Source organism: Typopeltis vanoorti, chromosome 12 (genome assembly GCF_054136105.1).
Source record: "Typopeltis vanoorti isolate ZY-2024b chromosome 12, IOZ_Tvanoo_1.0, whole genome shotgun sequence".
NCBI classification, from domain to species: Eukaryota; Metazoa; Arthropoda; class Arachnida; order Uropygi; family Thelyphonidae; genus Typopeltis; species Typopeltis vanoorti.
In genome coordinates this window covers 19,325,772-19,345,168 of record NC_143560.1, presented here as the reverse complement: position 1 = coordinate 19,345,168, position 19,397 = coordinate 19,325,772, and the positions used below count along the sequence as shown (strand labels likewise).

Below are 19,397 nucleotides of genomic sequence, written 5' to 3'. Positions count from 1 at the left end.
TCCATTGTATAAGGCTTTGATTATGCCACACATGAACTATTGTGCCCAGATTTGGTCACCTGGTTTTCAGAGGCATGAAGAGATGTTGGAAAGGGTCCAGAGGTGACTGACTAAGGAAGTTTCTAACCTCTGGAATGTTGAATATGAGGAAATATTGAGAAGATGCAATTTGCAGAGTCTGGTGGACAGGAGGAAGAGGGGAGATATGATAGAGATCTACAAGTTAGTAAGGGGTTGTTATAGGATCAATGTTGGAGAGGTTCTACAGAAAATAGTGAGAGATCAGGGAAAAACCAGAGGTCATCCCTAGAAACTGTATAAAGAGGGTGTGAGTAGGGGAGTGAGAAGCAGGTTTTTTACATGCAGAATTGTGAATGATTGGAATGCCTTGCCTGAGAGTGTGGTGTCTGCAGAGAATTTGAGTGTGTTTAAGGCATAGTATGATGATCTTTGCATATGATAAAAGGACCTCCTAGATGAGTCTTTGATTCCATGGAGTCTTGGGGTAATAATAATAATAAAATCTGTAAGGACCAAATAGGGAATGAACCTACCCACAGAGAAGTTATCCTTTTGGACATATGTTCAATTCTTCCATTCTTGCAATCATTATCTGTTTCATATCATCAATGATGCTTGCTTTTATTCCATCATTCATAACTCTCTTTCATCTCTATATTCACTCTCTCTCTCTCTTTTGTCCCTCTTTCTATGTCATATTCACAATCATATTCTTGTTTAAATGACCTGTGCTTGTTTTTGTGTGTACTGTGGACACACCCTATGTATTCTTACAGATGCAACTGTTTTCACAGTGAGTATTAAGTAAATTTGACAAGAGTTCAATGATTAGTACAATGACTTTTAACTCATTCCTTTTAGAATCCATAAAATGACGTACTCAAGACCAAATAATATATATAATTCAGTTAATAACTACAAAACAGTTTGGTTCCAAAGCATTCTAAATAAAACTATACTGAGAGATCTCCTTTATCTTTAGTGTATAAATTCATTCTCTCACTGACTTATTCTATTATTGGTTTAATTAACATGTTCTTGATCAGTTCTACCAGACTGAACATTTTGTTTTTTCACAACAATTTCCTAAAAAAGAAAGAAAAAAGTTCATTACATAAAGTCAGTTATTATGAGGCGGCCTTTTGTCTTCTTATCTTTCATGGGAGTGTTTCCTTATTTAGCTTATATAGTTCCATTCATCCTTAGTGATTCACTGATTATAAATATTCTTACCTCAGGCAATTTAATTATAAGAAGCACAAATCACAAATTCTTTCCCATTGAAAAGCAGTTTCTTCTACTACTTTATAAACAAAATATCAGAGCAGAGATCTTCATTAATGCCCCTGTAGAGGGGCATTAATGATTTCAGATTTCAGATTTCTATAATGCCATCAGTTCCAAGAAAACAATTCATATCACTAATGTTATTGAGACAGAAGAAAAAACTTTCAGTTTAGCATTTCTTGGAATTTTAAAATAAAACATCTATTTAATATCACCTGTTATTCCTTTTCAGAATCTTCTGTTAATACATTCCATCTGTCAAGTTTTTCAAAAACTTCCAAAAACAAAATTCTCTGGTCTGCATTCTCAAACATCCATTCTTTCTTCTTCTTCTTCTTGTTTCTCTTGGGCATGCTGTGGTAACAAATGCGCTCTCTCTCTCTCTCTCTCTCTGTCAGCTATCAGTTACTTATTAGCCACTTCAGTGAGCATGCACTTGTTTTGTTCAAGCAAGCATCAAGCAAGAAGTTAATAATGGCTGACACACTTTCTTCATTAGCAAATGGAGAATGTTTTTACAATGAATGGCAGATGTCACTGTGCATTTAACAATTGTTAAGTGCACAGTGATATCTGTGCACTAGAATTAGAATTGTGAATTAGAATAGCTGGCCTGGTTGGCCAAGTGGTCAGCGTATTCGCTTTCCAGCCAAAAAAGCTGTGGGTTCGAATCCCGCCATGGGCATGGATGTCTGTGATTTTCTGTGAAAGTACTAGTAGTGATGATGGGCAGTAGATAGCGTTAGTGTAGATGATGGTGGTAGTTGTGGTTCGTTGTAATTGGTGGATTGTGTGGTGTAGACAGATAGTTGTAGAATAGGTGCCCTCCCATCTCAATGAGTTTTTGAACTCCCTGGAGGTGTTACGTAATAATAATAATAAAGAACCATTGAAATTATTACAATTATCATATTATTATTGTTATTATTATTATTTAAATAGGCACTCCATAAAGTCAAAAGACCCATTGTGGGAGACCTACTCTATGCATTAATACAATACCTATCATACATCTCTTTAAACCTATTCACTGTTGGGGTCAACCACTTCTGGCAGTCCATTTCACTTATTCACCAGTCTCCACAAAAAGAACCTAGTCTACACGCCCTTACCAACTACACTCTTAGACAGTTTCCAAGTGTGATCCCTTGTTTTTCCCCTATTCCCCATGTATGGAAAAATTTCTTCTGTATCAATTTTGTAGTATCCCTTTAGTAACTTATAGTTTCTGCAACTGACACACCCTCAATCTATACGCATAGAGAACATTCCACAGATCTATCAGCTTGGTCATTTGTCTCCGAATCCTCCTGACCTACATCCCAATCCCCAAGAAATCTGTGCATAGTAGTCAACATGTGGCCAAATCACAGTCTTATAAAGAGGGATAGTAACCTCCCCAATCTTTACTTGTCAGTGTGCTTTTCAGCACCAAGTAAACCTATGACCTGTTTTGCCAACTCTTGTAATATGTCTTCTGAATTTCAAATCTCTATCCACTATCATCCCCAGATACCTGGCATCATTGATTTCGTGCAAACTTGTACCATCAATATGATATGAAGTGTATAATCTTTTCATCTCGAAGTGCATTACCATACATTTTACAACAGTGAATTGACAACCACTGTCCTTTGCCCACACTGCCAGTTTATTTAAATCATCTTGTAAGATTCTATTATAGAATCTTATATCAATATATCAGCATATACATACAAGAAGTTTATGTATATCAAGAAAGTAATGATTCTTTTACAAGTGTGATTTGAATGTGTGAATGAAGGTTGTTCAGAGCGACTCCAGACTGCAAAGACGTCATCCATGTATCGAAGCCATACTTTTGGTTTTGGTTCAAAAGTGGAAATTTAATCTTCTAAATGTTCCAAAAAATATTTCGATGTGTGGATGACATCTTTGCAGTCTGGAGTCACTCTGAACAAGAACCATACTCATTTCTAGATAACATCAACAACCTTCATCCTCACATTAAAATCACACTTGAAAAGAATCATTACAAGGTATCTCCTTTCTTGATATACACACATCCAACAAAAACAAGATGGTTCCATCTCTGTCTATTGTAAACCAACTTTTTCAGGTCATTACATCCACAATTCGTCTCCTCACCATCCATCCCAAAAATCATAAAGTCTCTGGTATCCAGAGCACACAAATTTTTCCTCTGAAGAATATTTAAAAGTATTAAAGATACAGCCTTATTTAAATGGATACAACCCCCCCCCCCAAAAAAAAAACAACTATAAAAAATCATCAGCCACTTCCCTACACATCAATTCATACAAGAAGAATCCTGTAGGGCTCCTATACCATATATCAAAGGCATCTCTGAATGTCTGTCAAAAATTATGAAGAAATACAAACCTGCTGCTACCTATAAACCAGTCAACCAAATCCACAATTTGCTACCTTCTCCAAAAGACAATCTCTCACCTATGATGCTACTTAGCATATGTGCAGTTCCATGTTTTTGTAAGATGTTGTACTATGGACAAAAAAGAAGATCTATAAGTAAATGCATCTCTGAGCATCAAGACCACATCCATCTGATCAAACCACACAAATCTGGCCTCGCTCAACAAGGAGTTGAAAACCCTAACCATAGGATCCAATCGAAAAACACCAAGTTGCTACATAGATCCTTATATAAACACGAGCATTTATATAAAGAAAGTGCTGAAGCCTTATGTCATGGATCCAGTTTTATCCGTAATAACTGTCTCACTATCCCAAAGGTCTGGGAAATTATTATCCTCAATTGTATAAAATAAATTTATCAGATATATTTGAATTTAATTTACAGCCGAATTTTTTTCAGTCCTCAAACACTCTACTGTACACATAGTGATTCCAATGTAAGCATGCACACTAACTGTTCCTTTGAATGTAATTCCTAGTATAGTTTGTAATAACTGTACTCATGATGTCTTAAGATTCTCAAGATGAAATATCTACAATATTATCCTCAATTGTATAAAATAAATTTATCAGATATATTTTAATTTAATTTACAGCCGAATTTTTTTCAATCTTCAAACACTCTACTGTACACATTGAGTGATTCCAATGTAATATTATTAAAATGTAATTACTGTGGTATACGTGTGAATTTTTAGTTATCTTTAAGATGTCTACATTAATTTTATCAACTATTGCCCCTCCCTAGTTTTGCATCACTGGCAAACAACTGAATTTACCTCTTCAAATTTTCTGCTATATCTTTAAAGTACAAATTAAAGAGTAATGATCCTAGTACACAGCCATGGGGGCACTCCACTTGTCACCCTCATTCGCCTTGATTCCACTCCACCATACACCACCCTCTGATGTCTGTTTTTCAGGCTCCCCCCCCCCCTCCCATCCATGCCACCAGCCTTATATCCATTCCCATTTGCTTCAACTTATGTAATAGTTTTCCATACATCCGGCAGTATCATGGTGTAGCCATTTCCTTTATCCAATTCTACTATCACCTTATTATCAAATGTGAATAAATTACTAAGGCAGGACCTTCCTTTTACAAAGCCACATGACCCCATGTAGAGCATCATTCCGATCCACCCATTCCTGAATTTTACTTTTAACAAACTTTGTAATTTGCTAATTCTGCTTTGGAGCCATCTTTATGTAATGGAACCATATTACCCTCTTTCCCCTCTCTTGAAACCTTGCCAGAGCCCTGACTTAGATTAAACAACTTCGTCAGAGGCACTGGCAGTTCACTTGCACATTCTCATAGAACACGAGCTGACAAACTGTCCAGGCCTACTGCTGTAGTCACATTGATATTTTTCAGTATACTGAGTACCTCCAGTTCATCTACCTTTGTGCTCAAATCAGTCTCTGTCACCTCAGTGGCCACAAAGTCACCACCTGGATGATATGCCCTTGCAAAGTGATCACTTAGTAACTGAAGTATTGCTTCTGCTTCTGTCACTTTCCTAACATCAGCACTGAGCAAAGTTATCATTCCATAATCATTCTTTCTCTTATATGCTACATAGCAAAAAAACTCTTTTGGATTTACTTTGGCCTGCTTAGCTAATTTTCTCTCGAAATCTCATTTAGTCTTCCTTACCATACTAGTTATCCTTCTTGCTTGTACTTTATACTAGTATGGTAAGGAAGACTAAATAGATTTTGAGAGAAAATTAGCTAAGCAGGCCAAAGTAAATCCAGAAGAGTTTTTTCACTATATAGCAAGTAAGAGAAAGAATGATTATGGAAAGATAACTTTGTTTATCTTTCAAAAAGGTGATCAGCATGATCACCTTTTTGTTTATATTCCTTCTACAATGCTTCCTGTTTTTTGGAGCTCCTGCTTTATATTTCTAGTTATCCACTTAATCTCTACTTGGTTTATCCTCCTGTCCCTGGGTATGCTCTCTGATGCTGCCTTACTCAAACAATTCTTGATCACTTCTCATGCACTAATGACATTCATTCCATGTAGTTAATTATGCTATGGCACTGCTCCAAGCTGCCTCCTAAGTTTGTCATAATCATCAGCTTTGTAGATTCCATAAACTCTTTCGTGACTGAAATTTCCACATGCTGAGCAACCTCCCAGGACAAGACTGCGTGTTTCTTCTTTATGATCAGTTATAGACAGATCTTCTGATACTATTACCATATTCAACACTCTCAAACCCCCTGGTCCCTTCTATCACATGCTATTTCAGGTAATTATCCATTCGTAACTGTATCAATTTCATTTCTGTTTTGCCATGTGCCCTTTCCTCCTTCCAATTTGTATAACGATAGTTGAAGTCTCCCATGAGAATTGCTCAGCCTAATCTGCAGATGCATATTATCCACATCATCTTCTAGACCTCTATAAGAGCAACCAATCTCTTTCTGCCCTATTTCTTCTATCTTCTCTGAAAATACAATATCCATTACATTCTATCCTTGTAACTAGATCATTCTCTGACAACCAGGTCTCACTGATGCCAAAAATATTTGGCTAAGTTGAGCTGGCCAGTACTAAAAACTCGCTCGTCTCTTTTATTTCTGATACTTTGGGCATTCGTGCACTTGCATTTCAATATCTACTTGGGGCCACAGCTACCCTTCTTACATAATGTCATTACTTGCCCATTCATATTTGAAACTTGGGAAACTGCTTCCAGCTCTTCATAATCATTCCTGCACTCATACTTAGTTATCCAAGGGGGGGGGAGCTAAACACATCCTTGCTTTGGCAGCTTGGTTGACCGAGTGGTTAGCGTATCTGCTCTCCAGCCAAAATGCCGTGGGTTCAAATCCTGCCGTGAGCATGGATGTTTGTGATTGTCTGTGAAAATACTAATGATAGTGGTTGGCAGTAGATGGCATTGGTGTAGATGATGAAGTAGTTGCGGTTGGGTGGAGTGATGGAGACAGAGAGTTGTAGAGTAGGCGCCCTCCCTTGATGAGTCTTTGGACTCTCTGGAGGTGTTATGTATTAATAATAATAATAATAATAATATCCCTAGTTTCACTGATTTTGCATTTCCAGCCTCTCACTGAACAACACTTTCTCCAAGCACCTAACTCAAAAACCATTGAAGTGTAGTCTATATTCTTCTGTCCATCAAATTCACTCCACACATGTATAAACTACACATCATTCCTCCTGCACAATCTTCTCATTGACTTATTGGCAATCATGGCCCTTCTTCTCAATTCTATCCTATCATACCAAGACTGCTGACTCACAGTCTTCATTTTTTACTCTACATTTTTCTTCTTCTAACAACCCTTTCATATCTTCTCTTATTGCATATTTCTCACCTTTCAAATCATTTGTGCCTGCCAAAACAATTAATTCATTTGCTTCTTTCTTCTGCAGACTTAAAGCTTCACTAACATCCTTTATTTTCATACCTGGAAAACATGCTTTCATCACTTTCTCATTAAGTATACCTCTTATCAACAAATCCCGTTACAATACTGTCTATTTTTTCTCCAGTTTCTTGCACTCTTCTGCTTTTCTCATTCACTCTTTCTTTCATTGTCCGTGCTTTTGTACCACATGCCAGTCATTTCTCCAGTTGCTTGAGTTCATGTTTTGTCTTATGAAGAAGTTCACATAAATGTGCAGTTTCTTTCTATGTTAACATCTCATCATCCACATTATTACTTTCAATCACTTCCTTTAAACACACATTCATATTTTGTGCACTATCATTCACTGCTTCTGCTACATTCTCCACAAAACTTTGACAGTCCTGCCTTATATCCATAATATCGTTCACCTCATTCTTTCGCTCCCGAAATGACTCACATTTATTATACTCACGAAACATTTCCAACAAATATTTTCTCCATTCTTACTCTCATACCACAAACCATTCACTCTCGGCAATAAATACATTAAACACACACTATATTGCATTGTGTCCTGCACATTGATATCAGCCCGCATCGATGTCTTTCAATATATCCAGTAACATTGATATATCCAGTAAGTACATTAATCTCAAATACTTAACATTTTTTTAAAACATAAATATCAGTTTCTTATTAGGCAAATTATTAGGCCTTAAACTAATAAATAACTAACACACTGAAGCAATTGTAAAAAAAAGATTCATAATTGTAAATTATGATTATTTTGACACTGTATTCCTATATTCTTCGAGTTTTGCATTCTGGCAATCGTGATCTGTTTCATATCAGCAGTCGCTCATATTCTCTTTCCTCCCCACAGTCACTTTCTTTTGCCCCTTTGTCTCTGCCATATTCATTATCATATTATTATTATTATTATTCAGGCCTTCATGGAGTCAAAAGACTCATTACGAGAGGTCATTTCTAAGAAACACAAGTATATCAAGACTCATCGAGGGAAGTCCCTCCTAGGAAACACAAAGTCTATCATACCACTCTTAAATGCATCGCCCGTTCTCGCTCTCACCACTCTATCAGGTAATGCATTCCATGGTTCAACCATTCTCCATGCAAAAAAACCACTCCTCACCCTCTTTCTCAAAGTTTCCTTTCGTAACTTCCAGGGATGGCCCCTTGTCATGACTCCTTCCCGCTGTTCAACCAAGCGAAAGAACTCCCCAATGTCCCCTATAACCGCCTCTCAACAGTTTAAAAGTCTCAATCATATCACCTCTCCTCCTTCTATCCACCAAACTCTGCAGTCCACACTCCCTCAGCCGATCGTCATAACTAACATTGTAAAGTCCTGAAACAATCTTTATTATCTGCCTTTGTACCCTTTCCACAGTTAATTTATCCTCTTCAAATCCTGGGGACCTGATCTGAGAACAATAGTCTAAGTATGGTCTGATCAGAGTCTTATACAATGGAATGATAACCCTTTTATCTCTGCAGGTCAGTGTCCTTCTCATTATTGCAGCAATCCTCTGCATTATCTTCACTACCTTTGCAATATGTCCCCTAAATTTCAGGTTTCTATCAGTCATCAACCCCAGATCTCTTGTCTCCCCTACTTCCTCCAGTTTAACTCCTCCTATATGCAGCGTTCCATCAATGTGTCCCAAACCTCAAGACCTTACATTTTGCTGCATTAAACTGAGACCCCCCCATTCATTTTCCCATCTATCTAGCTTATTCAAATCCTCTTGCAGGGCTACCACATCTGCACTGTTACTAATAACCCTTCCCAGCTTTGCATCATCCACAAACAACTGAATATCCCCTTGCAATCCATGGGCAATGTCATTGATATTCTCTGTACTGATATTTGCTTAGTGAACCTTTTGGCTGATATTATTCTCAGTCTTACACACCTCACTACCTTCTGCCTTACATTTGCTCTTCATTCTTGACTCTCACTTAATACCTCATAGTATATCAAAATATCATACTTTCTGCAGATCCATACTCTCTCTCATTTTTCTTGTTTAGTTCCTCTAAAAACACATCCTTTACATTTTCTCCATGCATACATACTACGCTCATGACAATCTTAATAAAAAACCCATTTTGCTTACCACATTTGATTCTCATGCTGCATATCACATGTTCCTTGTTCTCACCACCATTTTGCCATAATTTTCTGTAAGCTGTCATATAAAAATGGCTACCACACTTACCACTAACCTCAACAAACAATATCCATTTATTCTTGACTGTCATGAATGAAAAGAAAATTTTTCTGAAATGTATTGAATTTCACCAGTATTACAGAAAATGAAACTTATCTTGGCTTGATCAGTTCTTCCACCAGTCTTTCTCCTGTTGCTTCTGGTGGATAAATCTATATGAGTTTCAAATGTACTACTAGCACTTATAATCCAAGTCATAATAATGAAATTAAAAATTTAATAAATGCTACAAGAATTGTTATTATTATTATTTTTACATGACACCTCTAAGGAGTCCAAAGACTCATTATATTCAAACCCACAGCCTTTTGGGTGGAGAGAGCGTTGGCCAACCAGGCTGGCATATTATCTATTAGTTAAACCAAAATGAAGATATATATATATTCGTGTGTGTGTGTGTGTGTATGTATGTATGTATATATATATATATATAATTGTATTTATATATTTTAATTATGTAAAGAGGGAACATTTTTTATGCTCATTCTTGTAATTATTTTTCTTTTTTTTTGCATATTTGTTAATTAATATTTAACTGTTATCAATTGCTGTAACCTATGTAAATAAGCAAAATAAATTATCATTCATTGATATTTAATAGATATGGACCTGGTGTTCCTGATGGGATTCTGTATGCATCTGTCAATCCTGAATATATGAGTGCTGGATTAGGTAAATTATGTATTCTTAATAAATATTTTGATTTATTAAGATTTATTAAAAGCCTTGTATCACATCATGATGTGGCACAAAGTGTCCAATTGGTAAAGTTCTTCCACAACATTTTTAACACTAGGATTTGTTTAGCTTGCTAGATGGATTTTTAATGAAATTTAGTTCTTTCGGATATTACAAAGTCCGTATGGAATCTATACAAAAATTTGTCAACCCTTCTCAATTTTTGTGTCATTTGCATCCATTTACAGAGGCACAAAACAGTAAAATTTTTTGAAGTTAATTTATTGCAGTAACCCACTTTAACTGATGGGAAATTAATAAAATTTATGATTTAGACTCTACTTGAGATATCCATGTGGTTAAGTTTTGATTTCAGTCAGAAAAAAAAAAAAATTGACTAACACCTTTTTATTCCCATATAAGGTAGGCGACCGTTTAACCCTATCTAACTTTTGGAGACTGAGTGGACAGTTCAGTCTCCACTGGCAGCCAATCAGATAGCTGAACAAAGGCTATCACTAATTAAGCAGCACGCAGTGAAGAGAGATGGCTCAACAAGTATCACCATCTCGTGGTACCTAACCCTAACACAATATATTTAATGTCTGAAATAAAGTGGGTTCTATGGTCTATTTTCTTGAGTTTATGGGATGAAAAACCCGAGTTTCAGGGAGGAAAAAACCCGCCTGCCCGTGTCAGAGATCAACTAACTCGGGAACCAGTCAAAAAAAGGCTTAGAAAAATTTCCTCTAGTCGACGACTAGATTCGAAAGAAAGTCTTCCTTTGTGTGGTCAAGTGCCATGGGTGTGCAAACGCGACATCCACTGAGCTACACAGGCTTTGATCTGTTATCTGTCAAGACTCCAACATTATCAAATCTTATATTTCTCTCTTCTAAGGCACATTTTGCTGTATCAACCCATCCAGATCTTGGTCTTCCTCTAGGTGTTTTTCCTGGCAAAGGACACTTGTTTTGCTAACCTTTCCTCTCCTGTTCTCTTTAAGTGACCATACTACCTGAGATTAGCTCTGCTAACATATTACAGAATGCCAACAATGTCAAGTTCTTTCCTAATATCCTATTTTTGATATGATACTGCTATTAATGCCATCTGTTCTCTAAACTAATCTTTCTCAGAACTCTCATATCAGATGTCTCTACTCTTTGATGAAGTGTTTTATTTCTAATCAGCTGTTAGATCCTAAGTTAAAATTGGTTGGAGCACTATCTTCTATACAGCTAGTTTAGTGTTTTTGACTTTCATTCCATATAAATTTATTTAGGCTTCTTACCATACCAGCTTTACTAACTCTCTGGGTCTCCTTTCAGAATAAAGTTGATGTTTTTGGTGTTTCTGCTTATTTTCATTGTCTTTGTCTTTTTATTGCTGGTTTTCATGAAAATGTATCACAGCAGTTATTCAGTTTAGTCAGGGAATCTGTTTGTCTAGGTGTGCTTAGGAGTACAACCTCATTTGCATAAAATAAAGAGCTCAGATTTAACATCGCCAATTTTGATATCAAATTTAATACTACTTTCCTTCATAATGTGATCGATATAGATGGTGAATAACAGTGGGAATAATGTATATCCTTGTCTCACACCTGATTTAACATTAGTAATGGTATCTTTGATTTCTCTACACTTGACAATGATGCCAAGTTGAGTAGAACAATAGTGAATGCTCAGGCTGTCAAAATATTGCAGTATGATTTGGATAGATTGGCAGACTGGGCTAAAGAGAATGAATGTCAGTTTAATGTGGCAAAGTGTAGAGTTATGCATTTTGAGGTGGAAAGGTTACAGCAGTATACCACATTGGTGGCACCATACTCCAGGAAATTGATGAAACCGGAGACTTGGGAGTGTTGGTGGATAGGGAGTTGAAGTTTAGGGGACATATGGCAAAAGTGGCTAAATCAGCTCATCAGATCACTTGGTTACTGAAAAATACTTTGACAAGCAAAGACAAGCAGGTTATTGTTCCTCTTTATCAAGCCTTGATAAGACCCCCATCTTGATTACTGTGCGCAGATCTGGGTGCCAGGGTTTCTTGGTGATGGGGGAGGAAGTACAGAGGATCCAGAGGTGAGTGACCAAGATTGTAGCTGAGTCTATGGGATGAACCTTATGAGAACAGGTTGAAGATTTGTGGGTTACAAAAATTGGTTGATAGGTGGAAAAGAGATGAGATGATTGAGACATTCAAATTACTGAGGGATTTTTACAGGATTAATTCAGAAGAAATTTTTCAGAACAGGTCTGGTGGTGGGAGAACTAGGGGCCATTCATGGAAACTGAGCAAGAGTGTAGTTAGCAAGGGTGTTAGAACTAGGTTTTTTACTTGGAGAGTGGTGAATGAGTGGAATAAGCTGTCAGAGTCTGTTGTGGGTGCCATGACTGTGAATGAGTTCAAAGCAAAGTATGATAGATATACTGTGCGAATGCTGAATAGTTGTTGACATGATGTTTAGGGCCCCCCTCAATGAGTCTAAGGACTTCTTGGAGTTGCCCGTAATTATAATAATAATAATAATAATAATAATAATAATATATGAATGGAATTGTTTGAGAAGATGCCCTTGAAAAATTCCACACAAAGTGCAAAATATGCTTAGATATCATGATATTTTCCTTATCTGGCTTGGTTCTGAAAAAAGCACTTTATAGCTTTTCAAACTTCCTTAAATAGCTTAAATCACAAAATGCATTTTGTTATGGAAGGTGAACAAAACAGGACACTTCCTTTTCTAGATGTCTAATCTCATTTTATGATCCAAATACAGTATCTTTTGCAGTATACAGTTAAAGAAAATAGAGAAGAAAAAAATAATAATAAAGAAAGAAAAAATTCAACACTCAAAGATATTTACATGTTACCTCACACCACCATCATTATGCCTAGAAGTAAGTTGTCATAAAGTCATTTAAGGACAGAGCATACATAATATCAAGTGACAACAACAGTGAACAGAAAATGGTTTGCCTTAGGGAAGTGCTCCTAAAGAATGGCTACAATCTTAAAATTGTCAGTAGCATCTTACAAAGGCCATTACATAATACAAGAATATGCAGTGTATAGAGGGAGCCATTTCTTTTCCTTACATAAAAAAATGTCACCAATAAGATTGCTGATGTTATAACTTAAAACTGACCTTCGCACCAATGACAAAAGTCTGTGATGTTGAATTCACATGAAAAAATGTATTGATGATATGGGAAAATGATGGACAGATATCTGTCATAGCATGCCATACTACCAGCAAAAAAAACATCAGGTACTTTGGCAGTCACAAGAATGCCATATAGTGAATTCAGTAACTATGTGCATAAATTCAAAGAAGTCACTGAAATGATAGGTTGTCCAACACAGTCCAACTAAAACCAAAGTATCATTTTAAACTAATTTTGTTCAGTATACATTAAATATACATAGACATTAAATAATCAGTTATTTATTACATACATTTTACAAAATACATACCACCTATTAAATATATTATATGCATCTCTACGCATTATTCTTTAGTTCTCACTGTATGAGTTATACTGAAATTTGATATTTGAAATCCTTACAAAAAAATTCTTGTACTATTTGTGTGCTGATTTCACTCACAGTATTTTCAAAGGCAATCTTTCAAAATTAATTGAAGTAGTTACTACCTGCTATGGCTAGATGGAATTGAATAAAATATGGTATTTAGAAATGCTTCTAAAGTTAGGTTATCTCAGTTTTTGTTGTAACAGGATCAGTATAATTGATCCTATTGCACCAGAAGCAAAATTAGACAAAAGAAAAGTATAGCATTACCTCAAATAATGCACCTAATTCCTGCCAAGAATATGTAATACTAATTGAAACTGCCTGAGCAGAACATCAATATAATGGATTTCAGTGTAATGTGTTCCAGACAACACTTGCTATATTGGTACATTACTGTACTTTGTGGCTAGATGTTTCAGTGCAATAAATATAAAAAAGGACATTTGAGAATGTTTTTGTAACACCCACCTTAATTTTGTAACATATTGCTGTCCAATGAAATTAATATCTATTATGTAAAATGTGATCAATGTAATTGCCTTTCTTATGAAATTACAGTAAATGTATTGTAATGTTTTTGCACTAATTAAAAACCATGTTATAGTGTGCTATTTGAAACAACATTATGCAAGTTGCTATATATGTTTACAGTATATATGCCACAATTCTAGGATGAATTACTATAATAATGAATGAGATGCTTTACCTAAATGCTGTTACAAAACACACTTTTACTTTGTGATTATTCTCTAATAATTTCCTGATTTTTTTGATAAAGTACGAGGTGCTACCCAAAAGTTTGGGGAATTTTCATAGTGTGTATGAATGGGTGTAATATGCCCTTTGCTGCTATAAGGGGTGAGCAGTACCCTTTGTGAATCAGTATGCCTACAGCCAGAAATCTGAGAGGCTGCATTCTTGGGTTGCATATGTCTTTGTAACTTCATGTTTTAGTGGTTTGGTGATTTTCTTCTTCAACTGAAATGGTACATTTTAAGGAACAACAAGTCTGCATCAAATTTTGCTTCAGCCTCACAAAAACTGGTGCAGAAACTCACTGGATGCTTAAGGAAGCATTTGGTAATAATGCTATGAGCCAAAGCAAAACTTGTTTGTGGTACAAACTCTTCAATGTTAAGTCAATGTTGAGCATTTTTTTTTTTGACATCCAAGCCATTGTCCACAAGGAATTCTTTCCCCCTAGTCAAACAACTGTCAATGGCAAGCTTTATTGTGAGGTTTTGGAAACATCCAGACAAGTGGAAAACAATGACTGGGTTCTCCAACATGACAATGCATCCACCCATACATCATTCATTTAAAGTTCCTCTCTTCAAAAATTACAATAGTCATTTCCTCATCTCATTCATTCACCTGTCTTCATTCTGCAACTTTTTCCTATTCCTCAAGATAAAATTCCAGCTGAAAGACATTGTTTTGACATGATTGAGATCCAGGCAGAATTGCAGGAAGTACTCAACACAGATGACTGTGTTGAGTACCTCCTGCATGGAAGATAACAACATATCTTCCATGCATCCCTGGAAGATTTGATAAAAGTCTTCCAGGGATGCATGGGCATATGAATCTGGCTACAAACTGACTAAATACACAAAAGAACAGTGTGCAGTTATTGTATTTATATGGACTAAAATTATAAGGAAATTCATCAGAAACATTCACTACAATATTATAACAATATTTTTCCACTGTTAACAACACTGTTCTTTTATGGTGAATTAAGTCAACAAGGAAACTGAGAGAATCAGTATGATTCATCAATATATTCAATATAGATCAGACTTATCCTTCTAAATTTATAATATTCCTAGTGTATGCAGCAACAAATCAGCATGCTACTCTTATTCTCATAGCTTTACACCCATTGTCATTTTCCTCAGTCATCACGCTGTCCTATAACATGCTACACAACCTCCAGTGACTAATATACATTTTTCACATAAGACCATGTCCTACTAGCTAATGTTTTATATGCAGCTGGCTGAAATTTTCTTCCTTGAAACTCAGGTTTTTCATCATGAAAAACAAGGAAGGAGAGATTGAAGTGGAGCTTATGATATCCACAGGAAAACATGGGGCTCAGGGTGCATAGAGGAACATGGTATGAGAAAGGTTTGTCTATTTGTCTATCTGATCTATGAGGCAAGGCATTCCATGGTTCAACTATCCTCCACACAAAGAAACCACTCCTCACCCTCTTGCTCACAACTTCCTTTCATGACTTCCCCTTGTCTTCACTCCTTCCCTCTGTTCCACCAAGTAAAAAAACTTCCCAGTGTCAATCCTCTAACTGCCTCTCAACAGTTTAAAAGTCTCATTCATATCACCTCTCCTTCTTCTATCCACCGAACTCTGTAGTATACATTTCCTCAGCCTGTCTTCATAACTAACACTGTACAGTGTTAGTTATGAAGACAGCTTTGTTACCAAATATGGTAAAAAATACCATCCTGATACCATCTTTGTTATCTACCTCTGCACCTTTTCCACAGTTAATTTATCCTCTTGAAATCCTCAGGACCAAATTTGAGAACACTAGTCCAAGTGTGGTCTGATCATGGATTTATACAATACAATGACAACTCTTATCTCTGCAGGTCAATGTCCTTTTCAGTATTGCAACAATCCTCTGGGTTACCTTCACCACCTTTGCAATATGTTCCCTGAATTTCAGGTTAAAATAATCACCTCAGATACCTTGCCTCCCCTACCTCCTCCAATGCAGTTCCTCCAACAGAGTATGCAGCCTCCCATTGACATATCCCAAACTTCAAGACTTTATTTTGAAGCAGAAAACTTGCCTATCTGTCTAGTTTATTCTAATTCTTTTGCAGGGCTACCACATCTGCACTATTACTAATAACCATCCAGCTTCACATCATCTACAAACAACTGAACATCCCAATACAATCCATTGACAATGTCATTGATATAAAGGTTAAACAATATAGGTCCCAGTACAGAGCCCTGTGGGACCTCACTTGTAACTTGTAAATTAATCCTTAATATTTCCCTCCCCCATATACAACTCTCTGATACCTATCAAATAGCCAATCCTGAATCCAGTTCACTAACCTGACATCTAAACCCATGGGCTGCAATTTAAATATTAGCTTATCATGTAGTACCTTGTCAAATGCCTTTGTAAAATCCGAAAAAAATGGCAGAATATGCCTTTCCCTCATCAACTGCACTTGTCACTTTATTATAAAAGGCAATCATATTACTAAAGCGAGAGTGCCCCTTCACAAATTCATGTTGACTTTTACAGATAACATTACCCCTCATCTCCCCAAAGCTTTATATGGTCCCTCACTAATTTCTCCAAGTTCTTAACAACCACTGATGAAACACAAACTGTTCTATAATTTGACACTTCCAGTCTGATTCCCTCCTTATGCAATAGCACTATCTTACCCTCCTTTGACTCTGTTAAGGATACATTTCCTTAGCCAGAGTCAAAGAAAAGATTGAAAGTCACTGCTTTATTGACATCCAGAGTACTCAGTATTTGAAACACACTCTCCTCTTGCATTTCTAAATCTCAAACCTGCCCTATCCCTCTAGTATTCAGATCTACTTCTCCAGGATGAAATATCCCAATAAAGTGTTCACTCTGTATTGGGATATCAGTCACTCTATTCCCATTTTTATCCAACAATGTCATTCTTCCACAATCATTTCTCCTCCTACTGGCCACATAGCTAAAAAATTCCCTAGGATTTTCTTTGGATCTTAGGACCAATCTCCAAAAAAAATTCCCTAGGATTTTCTTTGGATCTTAGGACCAATCTCCAAAAAAAATTCCCTAGGATTTTCTTTGGATCTTAGGGCCAATCTCCTCTCATATTCCAGTTTCGCTTTCCTTACCACATTAGTCACTCTTCTGGCCTGAGTCTTATATCTTCATGCATCTGCTCTCTGCCCCTCTCCTTATATCTCTTCTATAACCTCTAATTTACCTACAGTTCCTGTTTGATATTGTTTGTCATTCACTTTACATCAAATTGTGTTCTCTTCTTTTCTCATGATATACAGCTTACTATTGCTTCTAATAAATATTCCTTCACAATTTCCCAAGCACAAGTTGATATCTAAGACTGTTATAATCACCTGCCTTATAATTCCATATACATTCCTCTCTGTTTGATACTCCTGCATGTCTGTTCATCTTCCAAGTCAATACCACATGATCATTCTCTCCAAGTGGGGGCAAAGATGCCATCTCAGTTATTATCAGTTCTTCTAATGCTATGACCAAATCCAAAACTCTTGAACCTTGTGTTCCTTCTACTACATGTTATTGCTGTAGTTAAAATATCCCGTTACTTCTTGCACTTGCCAAGCTCAACTTCCTAAACATCTCTTGCTTCTCACCCTCTATTTTCCCTGGCTTGTAGCAATGCCCCACTAAATATGCCCCCCCCCTCTTCCTCACACCATATACTTTCAAAACCATTAATGTGCCAATGCTCTCCAAATCCTCCACTCTGAGAGGACATAAGTCATCACTTATCATAAGCAGTACTCCACCACCACATTTCCCCTTCCTATCCTGTTGAAAAATGCTGTGCTCTGCTACTTCTATTCCTGTTAGTATGTCATCTTCCATCAATCACGTCTCACAGATCCCAATATTCTTTGAACCAGCTAATGCTATCAGTGCCAACAATTCATCTCCTTTATTCCAGATACTCCTGGCATTAGTATAAAGAATAAAAATGTCACCGTTTCTATACCTATAATTATCTCCTCCAGACTCCACTGGATTCAGTATTACCTGATGCATTTTCCCTTTCTCCCAAGCACCTATTCCCAGAAGAAGCCACCCCTGCTACCATACACCCTGATAATTCTAGTTTCCCTGCATTGACACACTGACTTGTTCAGAGAACAACAATCTCTCCAAGTGCCTACGTCCTTCCTCATTCAAATGCAAGTGGTCTCTTGCATATAATTCCTTTCTGTTCTAAAATGCCTCCCAAACATCCACATACTCCCATCCTCTCTTTTGACACATTCTTGCTATCATACCGTTCATTATTAATGCTCTTCTCCTCAACTCTTCATTATCATACCTAGACAACACACAGACTATCTTCCCTCCATGAGTCTTCTTCCATACAACCTCAAGCATGAACTTCAGATCTCTTGCCATCTGATTCACACTGCCTCTCAGGTCATTTGTATCCACCATCACAATCATCTCTTCTACCCTTTCACCCTTCTTCATTGCCATAGTTAGTATTCTCCTGCCTCTGGCGCAATGCTTCCGAGGTCTGATATACTAATGAAATTCTTCCTAGTTTCTGCATATATACACTTTCTATCATTCCTTCAGGTATACAATCCTAGGTATTCTATCTTGCGCACCACTGATCATCGAGTCTCCATACATCGCATCTCTTACCACTCTGTTCCTTCCTTGCTTACCTTACCCGTCTCCCTCACTCTATCTCTCTTCTAACACTTTCTTTCTTTGTTTCCTTACTTATCTGCTGTTCTGGCATCTCTCTCTCTATCCCTGGTTCCAGCACTCCCTCAAATTTTTCTCATTCCCTCTCTCCTGCTGTTTCTATTCTTTCCCCTTCTATCATTTCTATAACCCTCTTTTACTCCTACTCTGATTCGCTTTGCATTCATCACTTCCATTTGTTTAATCTCTTCTTTCAAGCTTCTCAACTCATTCCTGAGACATCCCCCCCCCCCCTTTCAGCACATCTCTCTATCTCTCTCTGCAAGCTATCTACTTTTGCTCTC

The 19,397-nt window shown here is 36.7% G+C and overlaps 1 protein-coding gene across 3 annotated transcripts in view; it reads left to right on the top strand.

Annotated features, from left to right (window-relative positions):
• Positions 1-19,397, top strand: part of LOC150100615 (insulin-like peptide receptor) — a 782,259-nt gene that overhangs the window by 614,512 nt on the left and 148,350 nt on the right. For all 3 annotated transcript variants that reach the window (XM_090401273.1, XM_090401271.1, XM_090401272.1), the window contains exon 19: positions 9,994-10,064. In XM_090401273.1, the coding sequence (XP_090257399.1) occupies positions 9,994-10,064 (71 nt within the window). The remainder of the gene's footprint in view (positions 1-9,993; positions 10,065-19,397) is intronic.